At 49.0% G+C, this 19,190-nt stretch overlaps 5 protein-coding genes across 5 annotated transcripts; 2 read left to right on the top strand and 3 right to left on the bottom strand.

Annotated features, from left to right (window-relative positions):
* Positions 1 to 3,106: 3,106 nt before the first annotated feature.
* On the bottom strand, positions 3,107 to 3,617 carry BCR38DRAFT_412686 (uncharacterized protein; the record flags this gene model as incomplete). The annotated part of the gene is made up of 2 exons (XM_040858728.1): positions 3,107 to 3,129; positions 3,176 to 3,617. The coding sequence occupies 2 exons, from the start codon at positions 3,615 to 3,617 to the stop codon at positions 3,107 to 3,109; spliced, it is 465 nt and encodes a 154-aa protein (XP_040712263.1).
* A 550-nt stretch (positions 3,618 to 4,167) lies between these two features.
* On the bottom strand, positions 4,168 to 7,013 carry BCR38DRAFT_498474 (uncharacterized protein; the record flags this gene model as incomplete). Its single annotated transcript, XM_040864788.1, has 3 exons — positions 4,168 to 6,297; positions 6,354 to 6,879; positions 6,946 to 7,013. The coding sequence occupies 3 exons, from the start codon at positions 7,011 to 7,013 to the stop codon at positions 4,570 to 4,572; spliced, it is 2,322 nt and encodes a 773-aa protein (XP_040712262.1). The 3' UTR covers positions 4,168 to 4,569.
* Positions 7,014 to 7,454: 441 nt separating this feature from the next.
* BCR38DRAFT_445238 (uncharacterized protein) lies at positions 7,455 to 7,759 on the top strand (the record flags this gene model as incomplete). Its single annotated transcript, XM_040860995.1, has 1 exon — positions 7,455 to 7,759. Exon 1 carries the CDS (start codon positions 7,541 to 7,543, stop codon positions 7,754 to 7,756), a length of 216 nt encoding a protein of 71 aa, XP_040712261.1. The 5' UTR covers positions 7,455 to 7,540.
* A 2,089-nt stretch (positions 7,760 to 9,848) lies between these two features.
* Positions 9,849 to 11,846, bottom strand: BCR38DRAFT_488705 (uncharacterized protein; the record flags this gene model as incomplete). Its single annotated transcript, XM_040864311.1, has 5 exons — positions 9,849 to 9,894; positions 9,956 to 10,907; positions 10,961 to 11,303; positions 11,354 to 11,536; positions 11,724 to 11,846. The coding sequence occupies 5 exons, from the start codon at positions 11,844 to 11,846 to the stop codon at positions 9,849 to 9,851; spliced, it is 1,647 nt and encodes a 548-aa protein (XP_040712260.1).
* A 1,148-nt stretch (positions 11,847 to 12,994) lies between these two features.
* BCR38DRAFT_412683 (uncharacterized protein) lies at positions 12,995 to 14,056 on the top strand (the record flags this gene model as incomplete). Its single annotated transcript, XM_040858727.1, has 3 exons — positions 12,995 to 13,184; positions 13,230 to 13,411; positions 13,466 to 14,056. 3 exons carry the CDS (start codon positions 12,995 to 12,997, stop codon positions 14,054 to 14,056), a joined length of 963 nt encoding a protein of 320 aa, XP_040712259.1.
* Between the last annotated feature and the right edge of the window lie 5,134 nt (positions 14,057 to 19,190).

The following is a 19,190-nucleotide window of genomic DNA, read 5'->3' as shown; positions in this document are numbered from 1 at the left end:
TGTAACTTTTTGGGTATTTGCTGCGTGGTTCTATTAGGCATTTGCTATGATGCAGTCGTTGTTTTCGCTGTTGGCTTGGAGATGCGAGAGGCTGGATGCCGCTTTCCAGGCTCTTTCTCCTTCCGCTCGAATAGCGCGGAGCTGCGCTTGATCCCTTCTCTGGAGCGTACCATGGATCACTTTGGGTCTGGCGGGGCAGACAGGGTCGTGAGCCGCGTGCGGGCCGTTGCAAGTTGGGCATTTGAGGGGGCAGTCACATCCGTTGAGGCCTTCCGTGCCTCCGCAAGGGGCCCGGTGCTCGTCGGTTGTGAGTTGCGGAGCTGCACTTCATGCACCTTCTCTTCCGGGTGCATGTGCGTGCATTGTGGAAGCCACCGCAGCGGTGGCATTCAATTGATTTCTTCTCCTTGGGGAGACGTAGATTGATATATACGTTGGCTCCTAGAAGCCTAGTGCGGAGCGGTATCTGCTTTGCCGCGTCTACCTTGAACCAGGCCGTTACCGTGCCTAGTCTTTCCATCTCGTCCTTTTTGGAAAATTAGGCCTTTTCCGGGCGCCGTTTCGTGGCAAGTCGGATTTCCTCCTCTAGCTCCCCGTTTGTGATTTCCAATTCCGCGTCGGTAATCAGGCAGTGACGAGTGTACGGGACATTGGGGATATATGCTCGAACCCAGGTATCTCTCTGCTCGACGCTATGCGCTTGCAGTAGGGTGGCTATCTGTTCTCTGTTATTTAGCAGGATCTTAGCGCCTTCTACTGAGGATGGGCAGAGGGCTAGTCCTGTTCGGACGTGGTCGACTCCCTTTAGTGCAGTGCGGGCATTTCCTGGCAGCTTTTCACGGAGAAAAGCGCATATATCGTAGGCTCTCTCCCTGCGGAAATGATTATCTTCATGCATCCGGGCGAAAATCCGTAGGTCTTTCGTGGGCAGTTTCTTTGGTGGCGTCGCGGTGACATTTAGGCTGTGGGCCGGCGTGCTACTCAGTTGCTTTGCAACCGCTGCGTATGTGCGGGCTGGTGTTGATTGTACTGTCGGGTCGACCTCTATTGGGGTTCCGAGAGGCTTTCTAGCAGTTGTGTCTTGGGTTGTTCGAGTGGCATGTCGAGATTGTGCGAGTTGTGAGGTGCGGCAGTCTGGTTGCCCACGATCCTCGCGCATCCTTTTCACCTCCTGTTCGAGGGATTCTATTTTGGCCTTGTATGCCTCGAGAGTCTTTTGTCTGTCGGCGTCCTTTTGTTGTAGCTCTTTTGCAAGCCGAGCGAACTTCTTGGTGGCTTCGTGGATCACGTCCTTTGCGATATCTCGAGCCACGTCTTCCAAATTTTCGCGGGCTTTAGCGGTGAGTCTCCGGGGTCGCCTCGATAGCCGCGAGGCCACTGAGTCCTCGAGCTCATTGTTATTGAGGTTGAAGTTTATGATTCCTTCCATGCAGTACGTTTTTCTGAAAGTCCTCTTCTAGCAAGTGTCGTGATATACCCTTATATATTCCTTTGTTTGCCCGGGTTCACGTCTGTCTTCAGCGCCATAGGTCACGTGACCTATCGGTGTTCAGTGGTCCTAGCTCCTGATCTCCACTGGGCCTGCCAACGGGCCTTGTGTGTTAGTTAGAACCATCGGTTCGTAACTACCTTAACGACTCTGTTCCTACTTACCTATATAAGTACTTATTTACCTAGTATAATAATTTATACGTATATAGTCTAGGTTCGAACTATAATAGGGCTTCGTATATTAAGAATCCTATAGCTTGAGGTAATTTCTAGGCTTACAGACTATCGTAGTCTCGTAGTCGCGGAGTTAGGCTTTAATCTAGGTTTGGAATCCTTAGATCTGATGTTTCTGTCATTGTTCTAGCATACGTACCCGTGATCGACGGAGGAAGGGTTGGTTGATGCAGCGAGTGCCATCAGCCATCGCCAACGCGATCCAGTCGTTCAACCCGCCATGTTTCTGGGAATGACTTTATACGTATCGGGCTCTTCTGTTGAATATGCTGCATCTTCCACGAGCCGAAATGTCATTCATCACCAGAACGAAGACCCACCACTGGAAGTTTGGGTCCTTGCAGCACCGTTGTAAATGTCAGGGTACGGCTAGGCCGAAGGCAATAGTACAGAGTGATGGGGAGTAATGGGCATCCCTCCTACGTAGCACCGGGTGGTCACTGGAGGTCTCAGGTAGGGGTGCCCACGATGATGCATTGATCTCTACTCTCTCTATCTTCTTCCCGGGCCTCCGCCCCTTACATAGATAGCTAGAACCCGGCGTCGGAGCCGCGGAGCACTAGTTTCTCCGATTGTTCCGCAAACCAAGACTTCCATATCATGTCATGACTCGCACGTCCCTACACCAGAGCCCCACCGGCGTCCCACCAGTGCCTATGGCATTCTGTTCTCTGACAGTAAACCTCAAAGATGACGGCACTTGGACGAGGCCGGAGCCGCCGATAAATGGCGTGAGAGCAGTGAGAAGCAGCTGGCCGAGAATTCTATCGAGCTGGACGATGAAGTGATTATAAAGTTGTGGAACTGAATGGCGTGAGCTCAGTTCAGGAGTATTTGTCGTATACTTCGAGATGCGGAATTACATTCACCCTATAATCCCATATTGCTTTTGACGGCTGCGGGATTCGATAAGTTTCCGTAGTTGATATCCGTCTTGTTCGACGCAAGAAATTGCGATGGCTTTGATCAACTTACAGTCGTAGTGCATGTGTCCAAATAGCTTCGATTTTCATTAGATATGCTGGATGGACAGAAATAGGATTGGATATACGGAGTATATTTAAGTAACTGCGGTCAAGATAATACACTCTGTGCGGCTGGACTAACGGAGGGAAATATTGCTACGTCCAACGACGCCTGTCGCATTGCTCAAGCATAGGTAAGCTAACGAAATGTTGGAATAGCTGCGAATCGTTTGGTGCTTCAATACCGTCTCAATGATATCTCCGATTCGACGTAGAAAAATTCTGATCTGCAGACCTAGGCACAGACAAAGGATGTTGCCGTTGTTGTCGCCACTATCGTTGTGCTAGTGTCTTTTAACATTTGCAACTTAGTAAGCAGTCTCTTAAGACGAGGAGGCAATTTATAGGGGTATAAGTCATATATTGGGAGTTCCCTGCCCTTTAACTTATTCAGAGAGGAAACATAAATAATTGCGAATACTGACATGCAGGAGGTGGTCCGAATCCTTGCACTTGGGTTGAAATCATCAGCGTACACCCAGCACAATCCAGGCGCGTTATTCTTGTGACGGTGTACTGGTAAACTGTCGAAGTAGGCCCCGCTTTCTGCGGCGGGATAATAGTATGCGTCGTTATGCATGCTCGGGCTTGGTTTGCTATCGTGGCTCTCTTCCTGTCTGTAGACATTGGGCTCTTGCGAGAAATGGCGTCGGCAGGAGGTGGCGTCATACTTGGAATCAAATGTGTCGAAACATGCCCATAGTGAAATGGTAGATTCCCTCCAGTGTTTGCAGACGAAGGCGTAAGTGTTTGTCGCTGTAGCACATGATCTGTTACACTAACGGGAAGCTCTCGTGGGTTTGGTGGTATTGACAATCCGTCACCGATACTATCGGGAGCTGGGCCACAAACAGTGCGCCCAAGCATTGCGGCGAGAATGAACGGCCAACGTCTCATAGGCACTGCTTTTTACAACAAGTATGATGCGTTGGCCCTTGCGATCGTGATGGACAGCGATGTAGTGCTGTCGTTTGAACAAGGCTAGCTTCTTTAGTTACAAGGTCTCGGGAGTTTTAAGGTAAGTAGTGCGCTGGAGCTTTTTCAAGTTGTTGCGAGGAGTGTGCTGTTCCGCGCCAGGCTGCATTAGCACATGCCAATATTCTAGTCCATTGGACTCCAAATCTAATAAGTATACCCAAGTCCCAGGTTCTAGGTATGTCCTTGGGTAGACAGGGGTTACCAGTTATTAAACTGGATGCCCAAGTTGACTTGCTCCATGTGACCAACCATGTAGGCTTTCCTTGCGGCTTTAACTCCATGCAGAAGTGCCAATATGAAATAAGGATATCGGCCCCCACGTCTCACGCCAAGTCTAAGTCGGCTGACTTGCTTCATTAATATCAGCTCATGATGTCCAATTGGACGTGTCAACCCCTATGGGAGCTAATTTGGAAAAATGGGCCAATCTATCGGTCTTCGAATATGATCATGGTTGGGATTTCCTAGTATTTAATTTGATTGGTTTGGATAAATTTGAGCATCCACGCTTCCGGCTGAAGGTATAAATTTAGAAAACCAAGGAGATTCTCTACTACTGCACCATTCCGATCAACAACCCCTTTTCAATCTGCGGATATCACGGGAAACTAACCTGCCAAGGAAACACAATTTTCTTTTGTAACAGTGCTATCTGATCCTAGTTTGTATACTGCAGTCGCCTGGATTGGGTTCTAAAAGCTGGTAGGCTGGCTGTAGTTTCCCCGACGAACAACTAGGCGGCTTAAGTATGAAAAGAATATTGAGATGGACGGCACTTTCTAGTCCCACCGTAGACTGTAGGCAACAACCACGAAACGTAGCTTCTATGTTTGGCTCCGAATCACCATAGTGTTAGATCTGGAGGGGTCTTGGTGAATCCCCAGTCGGAGCCAAAGAAGGGCTCTCCATTGCCAGAATTCCAGCCATCTTCGAAATCTGCGTCGTAAGTTTCCCATTCGGCCCCCACTCCGGCCATGGCGTCAGGAACGGGTTGAGCATCGATATTGCCACCCATTGCGCATTGAATTTCCAGAAGATTTTCTTCAAGTATGGACAGGCATAGCAGCTCGGCTTCTTCAACAGTTTTGAAGACAATCGGCACGATGTCCTCGTGTGGCAAACGCTTCACTAGACCCTCAATCTGTACAATAACGACCGAATGGAATACATAACCTTTGATATTTGTTTCACCGGACTCGATCCGTCGTAGTGCCCATAGCTTCGCGTCTTCGACCAGGGCGAGACAATCAGGCCGCAAAGTGATTGGTCCGATATGGTCTTCCTCGTACAGTTGAGTTGTAAGCTCCAGCACAATGATGAGGCAGGCTTGGAAGAGGACGCTGCGGTAAAAGCCAGCGGCGCATATTGTGAGTCGAGCCAAGTGGTCCTCGCCGGTCTTCTCCGACGTGGCGGGTTTTCTCAATGCAGAGCCGCCAGGGTGTGCTAAGGACCAGAGCTTCAACGACGTATCGACAGCAGCCTTCCGAGAGAAAGCACACGCGCTCTCGCTCTCGCGTATTGCTGGGCCAACATGTACGATATGGAGACACAGAAAATAGCGACGGACGAGGAAATCCACGAAGCGCAATTCGAACGACGACGGTGCGGGCCCAGCTGTGGGGTACGACGACAGCATTCGGCAAAGATGCTTGTACGTAGCCTTTAAGTCGGCGTCGAGCCGCAGAGTGTCCGAGTAAGATGCACTGGGCCCCAGATCGTTCAAGAATTTGGCGACTGTGAGGCGGACTGGAAATGAGGTACGGAGCGCGACTGCAACGGACGACTGGGAGAAGACGCCCCAAGGTTTCGGAACTGGGTCCGAGTCGGGGATCTCTTCGAGTTGATGGTCGTCAAAATTGCCAGGGGGTTGACAGTCGAAATCGGTCAAGGAGATCATGGGCGGGCCTCCGGAATCGATGCTCGTCTGCAGAGTAATTTCCAATATGGTATTCCATAATCTCCGTCGCATCTCAGCCATGAAATGCGTCATACGGGGCAGGCGCGAAGGGTCTCTATGCAGACCCATATAAATGGCCGATCGCAGCAAGGCGCCGGCGGTTATCCACACGAGATCAGCGCCTACGCCTGTAGTCTGACGAGCCAAGCATAGGAGCATCATGGCTTGTAGAGAGCCTATATTCAGCCGTGGTTTGGAATCCGAGGCCCAGGCTTGCGCCTCGTGGACCCATCGGATAGCGGAAGCCTTCAAAGAAAAGCGGTCGTCGTACGTGGCACTACCAATGGCCATGACCAACTTCAACTGGATTAGAAAGGTATCGTTGACATGCTCCGGGGAGCAGAAAAATGTTTCGTAATCTCTTGTGAAAGATGGGATATGCAGAATACGGAAAACGGACTCAGTGGTGTGGAGATAGCCATGGAAAAGCTTGTCGGCTACCTCCCTGGAAGGTATGCTGGAGCCAGGGCCAGTGGAAAGGAGGGGACCAAACCGAACACTTCGTTGTAGCTTGATATTCCGCGCTACGGATTTGCACTTGTCTAACAAAATGTAGGCATTCGAGGTCTTTTCAGTTGCTTGCTTGGCAAATATTTCAAGGAGGCCCTTGAGCTGGGTTCGGTAAGTAAAGGTAGCGGAAGCGTAAGTGGCTAGTAAGAGAGACTCACCAGGATGGCACCATTCATCCAATGGCTTTGGCCAAACATCCTCGTCTTGGAAAAAGTACTGTGGTCCACTGTAAAAATCTCGCCGGTCCAGTAGCTAGTTAGTGTCTCCCTGTCCGTCACGTTGGATGGTTGGCCTGGCTTGTTAGGATGTTGAGGTGTGGTGGTGAGCGGAGCCCGATTGATTGCCTCAGAGAGTTGCTGCTCGAGTTCCTTGATTCGGGTCCGCATAGAATCCAGAGTCGAGGTGGAGATCTGGGTCTGACTCGAGGGAGACGACGGAGTACAGGACGAAAGTGCACGCCCTTCGGACGGGGGCGAGAGCCGCTCATGGTGGGCTAGTGAAGGTGGAGGAGGGATGCTCTGCTGGCTCCGTTGGCCCTGCTGCGTGGAAGAGCCAGCTGGAGCCTGAGATTGCGGATCGGGCCGTGTATCGTAGACGCACGTCTTGTTTCTAGAGCGAAGACAGTTGCTACACGGGGTTTCCCGATTACATTTGATCTTACGCCTACGGCATACCGTGCAACTCCTTTCCAAAGTTTTAGTATCTCGTCATGTCGGGATCTCTGTGCCAAGTTATCCGCGCTTCACGTACACGGCTGGTCGTCTTCTCCGTCGTTCAGGCGCTGCATCAGCCAGCGGCCGAGATGGCGGCTCCGTCATGCTCAAAGTACGTACTTTCAAGTAGCGCCGAATCCGAAAAAATAACCAAAATGGAAGACACCAGACAGCCAAATGTTAAGTTCGGCCTGGGCATCTGAATTACGGGTGAAAAGAGAGAAAACGTGTGTTGACTTCGGCAGTACTTGAGGCAATGAGAGATGAAGTGATGAGGGGCCATTCGCCGTGCCAACCCTGTCAGCCTACGCAAGTGGTCTATTCCGCCCGCCAATTCCCGATTCTGACTGATTGTCATTGGACAGTTGGCGAGAATCCCCGACATGAGCGTGCATTCGCTACGTCCGAGACCGAGGCCGAGTTGGTCACCGCGTCCAACTTATTGTCGCCGCATGTCTTGGGACATGAGTTTTCCGAGTATATATATCCAAAGTTGACTGGAAGAGGTACATTAATATCATTAACTCTGCTACACCAGAGGTTCATCCCGCATCTGCCCAAGGGAGCGGTTGTCATTAGCCACAGTACATGCACTCCTATACTACTTTGAGATTAAGATCTCTTACATAAAGATGGCTCCCGCTGACCCACCCTCACCCTCCAACACTGCATTCAGAAAAAAAATAAGAATCGGTCATTACCAACCAAGATGCAGAATATGTCTCACATATAAAGAAAAGATGCTGTCAAAATACCCCAAGGGCGGAACACGAGCTTGGCTGGTTACTGCTGGGTTAGCGGGCGTGCTCTTCTCCACCGTCGGTTGTTGTTTTGCGGTTTTCAGATGAATTTTGTAAGCGTGTCCTCGAAGGTATTTAAGAACTTGTGCAGGTAGTTACTCTCTCTTGAAGAAAAAAAGTAAGCGGCCAAGCCAGTAGTAATTGATTTCATTCCTTTCGCCTGTTGAGGCACCAGTTGTTCTGATGACCTGTTGAGGCCATTGTTTCATTGTTCACCTACTGAGGTATTCTTGTTATTCCGATCGGAGCAAGAAGGCTCTTGATTTTGTTATTCTATCCACCTCCTGGATAATAAGGTCTTGTTGAGGATCTTGTTGTGCGTTGCCATCATCACACCTTGAACCTGCGGGCATCTATTGCCCGCCGTCAATATCGGTAAGGTTTTTTTTTTAAAAAAAAGGAACAAAGAGCGTTCCAAATTGGTAAGGAAGCTAGTAAGTTACTCTCTATAATCGAACTATTTGACTTCTAGGGATAGCTACGTAGCAGTCCCTGTAGCCTTCTAGACCGTCGAGTCTCTTCCTATTAGGTCAGGGGCCGAGGTCTTTTAGTAATATTCGATCCTTAACTTGACTAGGATATCGGAGCATTTTAGATTTGATCCGTAAGTGGGTCATGTTCTATTTTAGGTATGGGCTACGTATTAATCCTAGCTGCGGTGTTGCCGATCGGAAGTCATTGAAGAAGGGACGCCGGACAGGTCGGGGGATAGCCCTTTCGAGGAGGGCGATATTGCACTGCAACGGGTAAAGGCATTTAGCTGCACATTGGATATGTTATATAGCTCGTTAAGAGCTTCCAAACCTAACCATCCGATCTCGGCTTGATTCCGATGACTTCCAGTAATGCTATTACCATTCGCCCTCAGGGGCGAGATTTAGGTTTGGAAACCACGCCACTCAGATAAGGCTGAATATACGGGCAGGACCTATGAAATATGATCCTCAACATTCACCGACAACATATAGCACGAAATGTAGGATTCATAAACAGTTAGACGATAGAGTGTAACCACCGTGTCAACAATATGAAGAGCAGTCAATCTCTGAAGTCGAAGAGTATCCAAGCTTCTTAGCTGAATCGCGAAATCCAGAAGTGGTATACAGCATTCTACAATTTGAACCATAATTCCGTAGTGCATAGTTCACATTATAATGCAGTTTTCTTCTATAAACCTCGGCAACTAGACATCCTAGCACTATATAGGTAGACCAAATTACTTAATAAGACGACCGACTAAATTACTTCGCATAACGGGATGGCAATAACTAAGGTACATTGATATGTATGAAGAGATGAAGGGTTCGTGAAATCAACGATTACTCCGTGTGGGAAACAAACCTAGAGATACTCATTCTAATGGACAAAATATGTAGGTCACCGCTTATATTATAAAAGGGTTAATATAGATCTGTGGGATTGGTGGCCTACGGTCACGTGGGATACGGCAAGATACTTAAATGCCTTTGTGTGGCTTGGACCCCCTCACCTGTACTTCCCTTCTTCACCTTCGTATGTAGCCGGAATGCCAGTACCAGTGCGATCCCACAAGATCTAGCTAAATCGGCTAATTGAGACAGGGAAGTACACAAGTAGGTAGGAAGCAGGTTTGGACCAGACGTCCTTTGATGGAAATGAATAGCAATGAGCTGATCACTTTTATCTGACTTGTGCCAATGCAGTCTGTAATCCCCAACCCCTAAGCCTGGTGCTTTTGAGCGTGGAAGTGAGGCGATTATACAATTGGGCGGAAATGCACATGGTAAGCAAAAATAACATGGTTCATCAAGACATATTGTATCTTGGTTTGGAGTTACTAGAATAGTGAATACCTTTAAGGAAGGGAGAGAGTTTGTCACAAACAATGCGAGGAAAAATACAACAAAGTGTTGAACTGAAGTTTCCCATGACGGTCACAAACAATGCGAGGGAAAATACAACAAAGTGTTGAACTGAAGTTTCCCATGACGAAACATGGCTGTGGTGCTTGACCAGCCTACATTTGACTACACAGGCCAGTTGCGAAGCAGGGATCAGCGCAAATAACTTTAGGCAATTGAGATCCACATGGTATGCCCACGAACGGTCTCAATTTGTTGACACGCTCGGTAGCCCAACGCGTCGTTTTTATAACCTTGATTTACTGGCACTTCACGGGGAAATCTGTGCCCTCAATCCATTTTAGGCTGCCACCATTGTGTCAGCGACGACTGTAAACATAGTGAGGGAGAACAATGTAAAACTTACGAAGGCTTGAGCTTCTCGTCACTGTTCAAGTGTAAATTGCCATAATCAGAATTACTGAACTTGCAATTACTGCCTCGCTGACACCTCGGATCCTTCAGGCAGTGGTGGCTGAGGTAGCAACTGTAATCATCGCACTCAGGGCCTCTGGGGCACACAGATGTGCGTGCTTTGTACCGATGTATGCTAACTTCTGCCGCTGTTAAGGAAACATCGTGAATCCTCTCACAGTTTCGTCGGTTGCACCGGCCGATGAGATAGTGGTCATTGCAGAAGGCATTAGGGCTGACTTTGAGGAGCTTTTCCTGATAAGTGGCCTGAGCCGGGGTGTTTGATGGGTGGGAAATCGGGGGATCAATTCGGCAGCCATCACAGTTGTACACAATAGTCTTTGGTGGTTGCTTCTTTTCGGGCTTGACCGTAATGTTTTGGTGTTCCTTAGGCCCACCAGCCGTTGCATAACTGATCGAGACGCCCCCCTTGCCAGAAGTTACAATGCTGGAGGTGCGAGATATATGAGGCACCGCCTCAGTCACCGACGTAATCAGGGTTGGTGATGGCGTATTGGTGCTCGCAGGCGGTGTGGGCACGAACCTCTGGGGCTGCGGAGACTGCTGTTGCGGCTCAGGCAGAAGTGAGCTAATGGTAGCTGGCGAATTCATTATGGGCCCATGGGAAGGCAGTGATGGCAATCGAGTGGTGACGGGTGAAACCATGGACATACGCTTTGTCTCGTAGGCCAAGGGGCTCGACCTAAAGACTTGGTTGAAATGAGTGATGGGGAAACCAAGCCTTTGAAAGTCGGGATCTGCTGGCGTAGTTTCTACAAGTACGATCTTGTCGCGATGCTCGTGATTGATGTATTTTCGCAAGTCATGCGAATAGCCATTGTCGTGACAGCAGGCGATGAAGATTTTCTTGCACTCAGCAATGTTAAAGTAATGGCTGAGCATGTCTGGGACGGTCATAAGTCAAGCCCAGATGGAGATAATATCAATAAAAACTCACCTCTGATTTTGGAATCGGTATTCTCCGTGCCCCGACCGACGTTAATAAAGTCAAAGTCACCGTGGTTGCTGGTGAACTGCTCAGCGAAACGAATCATGTCATCATCGTGATCGATGACACTGGACATGCGCAATGCTTTAGCCAGCCCGCTGAGGTTGGCATACGCACGAGCGACTATAGGGATTCTGTGAAGCTCCTGATCATTTTCGCCAATATAGTCTCGCACAGCTTGCATCAGTGCCCGGCCAGCCCTGGGAGCGCCGTCGCTCGCGTCAAGAATAAAGTGATCAGCAAATTTGGCTCCATCACCGTCCACAAGCACTGCGATAAATGAATCATTGTTCTAGAACAGGGTTAGCAAGGCCCAGCTTAGTTGAAGCACCAAACTCTTACAATATTCTGCTCAAGCTCCCGGGCACTCTTGAGCTTCAACTGATATGATCTCCTCGACTCCATCTCCGACTCGAGATTCATACTCAGGTTGATAATTTCAACATTGAGCCGTTCGATCTCGCGCCTCTGGTCCTCGTTTTGCTCGATCAATGCCGCATAAGTGTTGCGCTCGTCGAGCAAAGCCTGAACAGCCGGTCAGTACTCCAGTAGCCAAGAAGGTTGTGCTTGCAATTCAAGCTCATGATGGCACCAGAGGGTGGAAAGACATAACCAAGATGGCCGTGAAGGCTGGCTGAGCCAGCGCCAGAACCATCACGTGATAGACAAACGAGCGACGATGGCGGCATGAGGATTTCTTGGGTAGACTCACGTGGATCAGCCGGTTCTTCTCGCCGTCTGCTTTGATGAAGTCGTCCATCCAATCCCTTGCATTAACGAGGATGTGGTTGGTGGCGGCTTCGAGGTGGTTGGCATGGTCTGCCATCCCATCCATGTTGTGAGTTGATATAAAGTAGGGATGCTGCTGGCAAAATGTCTACCCAGTCATCCACCAGAGCTTGTGGGATTTGGCATTGGTTGCAGCGAGTTCTTGTACCAGGGAGTTGTGATGTAAGATGAAAAGATGGGTGAAGGCGTTAGGAGTGCTAGAGTGATGCTGCCCCCAGCATGCACATGAGATATTGAATTGAATGAAGGTGAGGCCAGGGAAGATTCGGAAAGAATCCAAGTGGGGAACCCTCAGCGATGTCCTTTTTGGGCAAGGCGGCAAACGGACCACGCTTTGAGTGTTTCTGGGGTAAGCTCAACAAGCTCAACAAGACCCGCCGGGCAGCAAAGATTCTGGCCAATGAAGATGTCGCACCAAGTCTGCCTGGTGTATGAGCCCATTAAGAGAGTGAGCTGAGCATTTTCAGTCGGGCAAGGTGGGGTCGAAAGGTCGAAACCGTTTCCCGCATGCTTTCCCGACTCGGACCTTTGAGATGCTGCAATCAGCCTGAGCCTTCTACAGAGCAAGATAAAAACATGAATTATCAAGATATGCCCTTACCTTCCTGTAGGATTAGGCGACCACTTCGAGCCAAATTTGCAAATATATGTCATTCGTTGTTTCTGATATTGCCAGGAGGGACTCTGTTTTGGCAAGCCGCAACCTCGCCTCGAGCCGCAGAGCCGACCTCACTTCTCCTTACTGAGGTGGGTTCCAGCATCATGAGGCCAAGCAGAAAGAGGCTACATGTTGTTCTGTTTAACCGAGCCTGCCTGCAAATTGCGCCTAGTTTCGTAGTTGGTGCTGCAGAGGCCTCACATGGTCTTGATGTCTGCCGGTTCACACTGTCGCGACGGCATCACTGGTAGACCGTGGGTTTCAGTCATGTCATCAGAGATGACACAGCTGCAATCATGTCCGTGGAAGAAACCGTCGCCGTATTATGCCCTTGACGCATGCTCCAGCTTTATCACAGGCAATCTCAAGTGAACATCGGATCCGCTCCCAATGCATTCGCCATTATGGCGCGATAAGGTGATCCCCGCATTTCGCTCCATCATCGGGACACAGAAGGTCGGATCGTCAATATAGCATCGTTTCTTCAAACTCTCACCCTTTTTTATGCGTCCCGTCTCAGGTCTACGTTAGTTGCAATGCTACTGGTCAAACACGTCCTCTACGCAACCGGTGCACTTGCATCGCAAAGTGTTCTGTCGTCCAAGGCAGGCCCCAAGACTGGCAATGTCGCCTATAAGCTTCCTACCGAACGCACATTTCTCCTCAACGTACCCTCGGCCTACGCACATGAGGATGCTCACCCACTGGTGCTCTCGTTCCATGGCGGTTAGTTCAGCAGTTCTCCCGTCTAGCGCTGCAGTGCTCATCCAGGTCTTGTCTCAGCCAGCGGCTTCAGCGAGAAACAGCAGCGCATAACTGAACTCTCGGAGTCGTCGCTTCGTATCGCAGGAATGCCATTTCTCACAGCCTATGGCCAAGGTGTCAACAACACCGACTGGAATATGACGCACATCTGGAAAGGAGCCCCACACGAAAACACCACTGTCGATGATGTATTCTAATGTCCGCTTTCTCTCGCTCTCCACTTGATACACTAACCTTTCTAGATTGCCTACGTTTACGACATGGTATCAGTCATATCCACCACATACAACATTGAGTCTAGTCGCATATACGCTTGCGGCAAGTCCAACGGTGGGGGCTTCACGGCACTTCTCGCCTGCCGACCCGATACATCGGCCTTGATCGCCGCTTTCGCTCCTGTGTCGCCGGCACTATATCAGGGAACGTACGCATTCCACAACTGCACGCCCTCGCGTCCTGTACCTATTTTACATGCCCATGGGGTGGAGGACACTATTACGCCCTTCCGTGGCCGCAGCCCTGAGGAAGGCTCCTTTGGCCCCGAACCAGATGTGAGACTGTGGAGGAGGATGTGGGCCGAGAGAAATGGCTGCAAGGGACGCTACGACGGCGAGTGGGCCGAGCCGTTTGTGCGTGAGCTTTATGACGGTACCTGGGGAGAAATTTGGGATTGTCCCGGGGCTGAAGTCAGGGGCTTGACAATAGAGGGACTCGGCCATTCGTGGCCCACCACTTCGGGATTAGACCTAGCGGGCGCACCCAACCAGACGGCTAACTTCAACTTCACGAGTCCGCACTTGGTCCAATTCTTCTCGAGTCATCAGTTACCATGAACTTAGGGCTGATACGGGTTCGGTGGTAGAACTTCTGGTCAATACTGACGGGGACAGCGTTTTCGCCAGCTGAGGCTCTGGGCGGCTCGGAGGCTGTAGCGCATCTTCCGCTGCGTCTTTGGAGCAAATAAATCGGCAAAGTGTGAATGCTGGTTCTTGTCGAGTTTGAACTACGCTAGGCTCCGGAGATCCGATGGACCTTGTAGCTGTTCCCCACAACTTGGGACATCATTCATGGATGTTACATGGGATTGCTAGTCTGGATTTCCAGTTCTGGGCAATGTTAGTTGATGCAGACATAGCCCGGGACTCATCATCCCTAGTTGGTGGCTTATGTGTTCCCTCTATAGTCGCCCATTTCAACACTAGTGCCACCTTTACTTCCACCATTTGTGTACTTCAAGGTGATAGATGCCAGCGGCCGCTGCTATGAATGAGAGGCTCATGAAGGGGGTGAAAACCAACGCTCTACTAACTGACTCGAGGTTGCGATTCATACGTGCTTGACGAGTCCTAATGCCCTACCGCCTTCCACTGCTCTCGATTGTGTTAACTAACGAAAGAACAGGTTATATCTCAGTGTACGCCACGAGAAACCACAAACCTGAATGGATTTAATACCCTGTTTGAAGTCCATCGTGGGCTCTTTCAGCCGAGGTTACTTGACGCACGCGTCGCTGGTCCCTATAAGCACCTTGTATTATCCATCTACTAATCTTTCCTCTAACTTGTAAAATTATTGATTTACCTACATTCAATAACAGCTCCCCTTATCCCGAGTTTCTAGATCCACCTGCGCTCATCACTTACGCGTCCTGGATATTATCAAAGACCAAGAGTCTATCTTCCTGTAATTCAAAACCCCGCAGCCGTGTCATCACATCAACGTGGCTTGGACCCCTGGGTTCTAGAGTGTCCTGTCCGTACAGATCGGGCAACCTATTGATGAATCGACAATATTGTGAACCGCATTCTTGTAGTTTTCTTTCGGGATGATCTCTTCAGCGGCAGCCGTGGATTGCCTTGCCTACTAGAAGCTGCATACTTGCGTAGTCCATAGGTCCTGTGTCGCTTGGTCTGACTTACCTTGCCCAGAGAGCCTAGTTTAAGCGCCTTCTGCGATTCGAAAGTCAAATTCTAGGATTAGGGACGAAGAGAAAAGACTGGAGAGCGATCTGGATTTTAGACCGATACTACCTTCTACGTGAGCTTATTAATGATATCATGCTGTCATCAGCCACTTGCACACATATTGAGCGTTAATGGAAATGGAGATCGACGCTAACTTGGCCAAAGTTTTCAATACTATAGTTTTTACGAAGGCCCAAAGTACATTTCTAACGCAAGTTTGCGATGATATTTACAGATTGAAGTGCAATGCCCACTGGAGGTCTTGCCCTATTCTTATCTTAATTATTCTAGCAGGGATTTTCGAACACGACATGACCACTTCATATTCGAGGTAGGGGCATTCAGCATCGCTCCCAGGACCTCTGATTCTACAAACCCCTTTCGTCTCCTCGGTTATGCCCAAGCTCAAATCCAAAAAGCCATGTTATGACACAAAGTCCAAAATGACAAACCAACGGCAAGCCAAGATATAAACGCCCCCCTGGGATCCTCACGCTCCCCGACGTCAGCAGAGACAACATTAAAGGGTGATACGTGACCCCATGGGGGGTTACCCTATAGCTATAGATAAGATAGATAAGAGCTATAAAAGAGCTCTGCCAGGCCAGAATAGCTGACCTGGCCATCCTTTCCCAATACAACAATTCACACCCCATATGCACTCGCATCAAAGGGGCAAGAAAATCGTGGCACCACACTTTCACTTTGGAGAAGGCGACCACCGGGGCTGTCATTTACACAATGCCGATGTTTCTCGTAAGCCAGGGGAGGAGGGGGGAGCCGGGGACAGATTCATTCCCATGGATTTAGAAGACGACGGAGAACCGAATTGGACCGAAAACCGTCCACATCCATCTACGTCCGTCTCATCATTGGAGAACCTTCCTCCGCCACTTTTATATGAAAACGGGTAGTTTCAACTACAGAGGAGCCGGTTTCCTTTTGCGTTAATCCTCTCGATGTCTTAGCTGTTTTATAGCTAAGACCCAGACTTGGGCAGGCGCAGCATAGAACGTACCTGGTAGGCACACAAATACGTGTGTGCCTACTAGAATTGCCGAGTTTTCATCTTTCTTACGCACTCACGTGCTCTAATCGGAGATCCCATACTTATTCAGGATTTTACCTTTAACTATATCAATTATCCTTACTCTCCCATGCTATTGGAGTCGAATTTCCTCCTGCTCTTAGTGCCTCGTCAGCACTTAAGCAAGCTCTTTAAAATAAGTGCTCTACGTCGCGTAGCCCAGGGACTTTCTGTTGTCCACTAACTTACCCCCGACTCGAGCTCAGTCATAACTACGGCCTCATACCAAGGTTCTGCCTCCCTGCTCCACAGCTGTCCTTCGGGCATGTTATCCAAGTTCCACTCCTACCCTCAAATCGCTGCATTTTACGGTCCTGTATTGTCAGGGAAAAATGCTCCAATGGGGCTGCTACTTTATGAGGCGAACGTGTCTATTTGTCTGACTATCAATGGTCAACACATATCTGTGTGTACGCCATGTGGGCCTTTATAACTGGGACCCGATTTATTGTCTACATACGACCACCAATCTAGTGTCTCTCGTCCATCCACCAACATATACCAATGTGTCAGAGGTGGTTCGTGCATGACCACCACTACTACTTAGTTTCAGCCCACCAGCACTAGCCTAGCTTACCTGAATACATCATACTTCTATTTCCCTCTTTGTGCCCCAACATAATGCCAGCATTGAACATACCTAATTTGTTAATTGATTGATTGGTGATTCATCCCTCATTGGGATGGGTGTCAATGGAGGACACCATGGCTAAGTTCGTGAGGTCAAACTAGGTAACCTACAACTCCGTGAGCATAGGATGGTGTAAGCTGATATGCTAAGCAGGAACACCTTGGGAAACCGCGCATCCATTTGCGATGGAATAGGAGGCTATGGGAAACAGCCAAGTGTAACCACACTGGTTATTCCTCGTCATGTCACTCACATCAAAGGTGGGCTGGTTCGAGCCCTTCAGAGGCTGCCCGCATCCTGAATTACAATTTGGCTGGGAAAATAACTAGAAGCTGCATTCCAAAAAAGATGTTCAACCACCTTATTTTCTCGAAGTGTAATACTCAGGTAGTTTGAGTAAGTCTGCCAAAGAGACAGGAATATTTGATAAAATTCACTTTCACTTCTTCTCTCCGCTTCGTACACCGCCTTCTTTTGCTTCTCCATCTCTTATCACTTTCTTCATAGTCGATAAGAGCGACTTTCCTGAACGTCAAGTCTTTTCTTGATAAGGATTTCATCTCAACTACTGCCTGGGATTGGATTGACCCGCACATATAGACAATCAAGATCATCCGAATTATAGCCCCAACAGATCTTGATTGTATTCTGTTGGGCACTATCATACCGTTGAACAATAGGGTAGGACCCATTCTTCCATGCCAGAGACAATTGAATTCATTACAATGGGATAACTTCGCCAGCACTCTATCTATGTGAATTTTCGGCTTGGCCCCTCTTGATTTTCTATGTCTACTTAATCCCAAACCGTGTCCTCGGATTTCTAGTAAACTCTGCAATTGACAACACAACCAACCCAGGTAACACCTAGACTAAAGCATCTTCTTTCTTGACACCAATTGGCAGCGACAAGCTAATTCTCATTGTCGATAGCTCTGATACCAACTGAGAGCAACAAGTTGGCTCACACCGTCAACAACTCTGAACTCAGCTTGTGATCCACACCTAACCCACATCAATGGCGTTGGCAGTGACAAGCTAAGTCACATCATCATCAACTTTGGCAACAGCTTGCAGCGCCCTCCTAATTCGTACCGATACCACTAGCAAAGGTCTCAATTCACGACTAATTCACACCACAACCCGAAATCTGTCCGGCATCGGGTGGCAACTTCACAGCTAATCCACATCATCAACAGCTCTGGCAGCAAACAACACATTCACCCCATTGACTCCTCTTGCCGCAATTCCCTTGACGCCGTGCAGGCCACGCAAAAACAGCCAAGAAGAGTCCTAGTATTATCCTATTTATCAACGACGAATGCCTTCACCGTATTAACCCCCCAATTGCCAGCACAACCACACTGAGATCATCCAGGTCACTGTCCGTATATGTGACAACGGCAATCACCTCAGCTTTATTCGTCGTTGTTGCCATCAGAGTCCCATTTGGATCTGAGATCACTTATGATTTTGAGAATCATATTGTTCCTACCTCTGACAACAACAAATATCTTTACCTATTGATTCCCCTTCCATCACGACAGCATCCATATCTTCGAGATCGCTGATAACTGAACATTCAGATACATGAGCACATACATCTTTACGAGGCAACTAGATCCGGCAACCCGGAGCAGATTCCACTGCCATAAGACTGGCAACAACAATTATTTCACAAGGCCCCAAGAAAACTGGCAACCACGGATTTATTCCATTGGCAACAAAACTGGCAACGACGGCTTATCCACACTGCTGATAAATGCGATAAGTACACAAAGACTCGGCCCTGACCACTTGCTGGCGCTATTAGTTGCTGTTCCTGGGAAACATTGCGACTGCAGCTTGAGTTCACCATCGTTGCCATCATCTGGTCATTGGGAAGACCAGTACCAGTGTTGTGTTATACCACACGTCGCCCTGGAATTTGCCACCTGATATTTGGTCAACGCTGTCTCGACTTCTCCACCACTTCCAGTGCTCTCATCAGGACTTGCATTATTCACTTGGCACCGGGGCAGAGTTCTTACACCTAGGTAAGCTTCTTGTTCTCTTTGAGTACTGGAAAGGCTTCGTTTATTGCGTCAATACCCCAATCCTTTCCACGATCTCCCACACTTGTTGCTGATGCAGCTACGATTGGATCGGTTACTTCACTCTAATTTGTCCTAGAGTTCTGGAGACTGTCACTCAGAGTTCCAGCACTTTACCCAGTTGTCAGTATTCAAACCCCGTGCATACTAGCAGGTCTTGTCCAAGATTTTAGTTGAGATGCCACCATGGAC

The sequence above is a fragment of the Pseudomassariella vexata genome (genome assembly GCF_002105095.1).
Source record: "Pseudomassariella vexata strain CBS 129021 chromosome Unknown BCR38scaffold_13, whole genome shotgun sequence".
Lineage (NCBI taxonomy): Eukaryota > Fungi > Ascomycota > Sordariomycetes > Amphisphaeriales > Pseudomassariaceae > Pseudomassariella > Pseudomassariella vexata.
The sequence above is the reverse complement of the archived record's forward strand: the minus strand, read 5'-3'. Positions and strand labels throughout refer to the sequence as shown.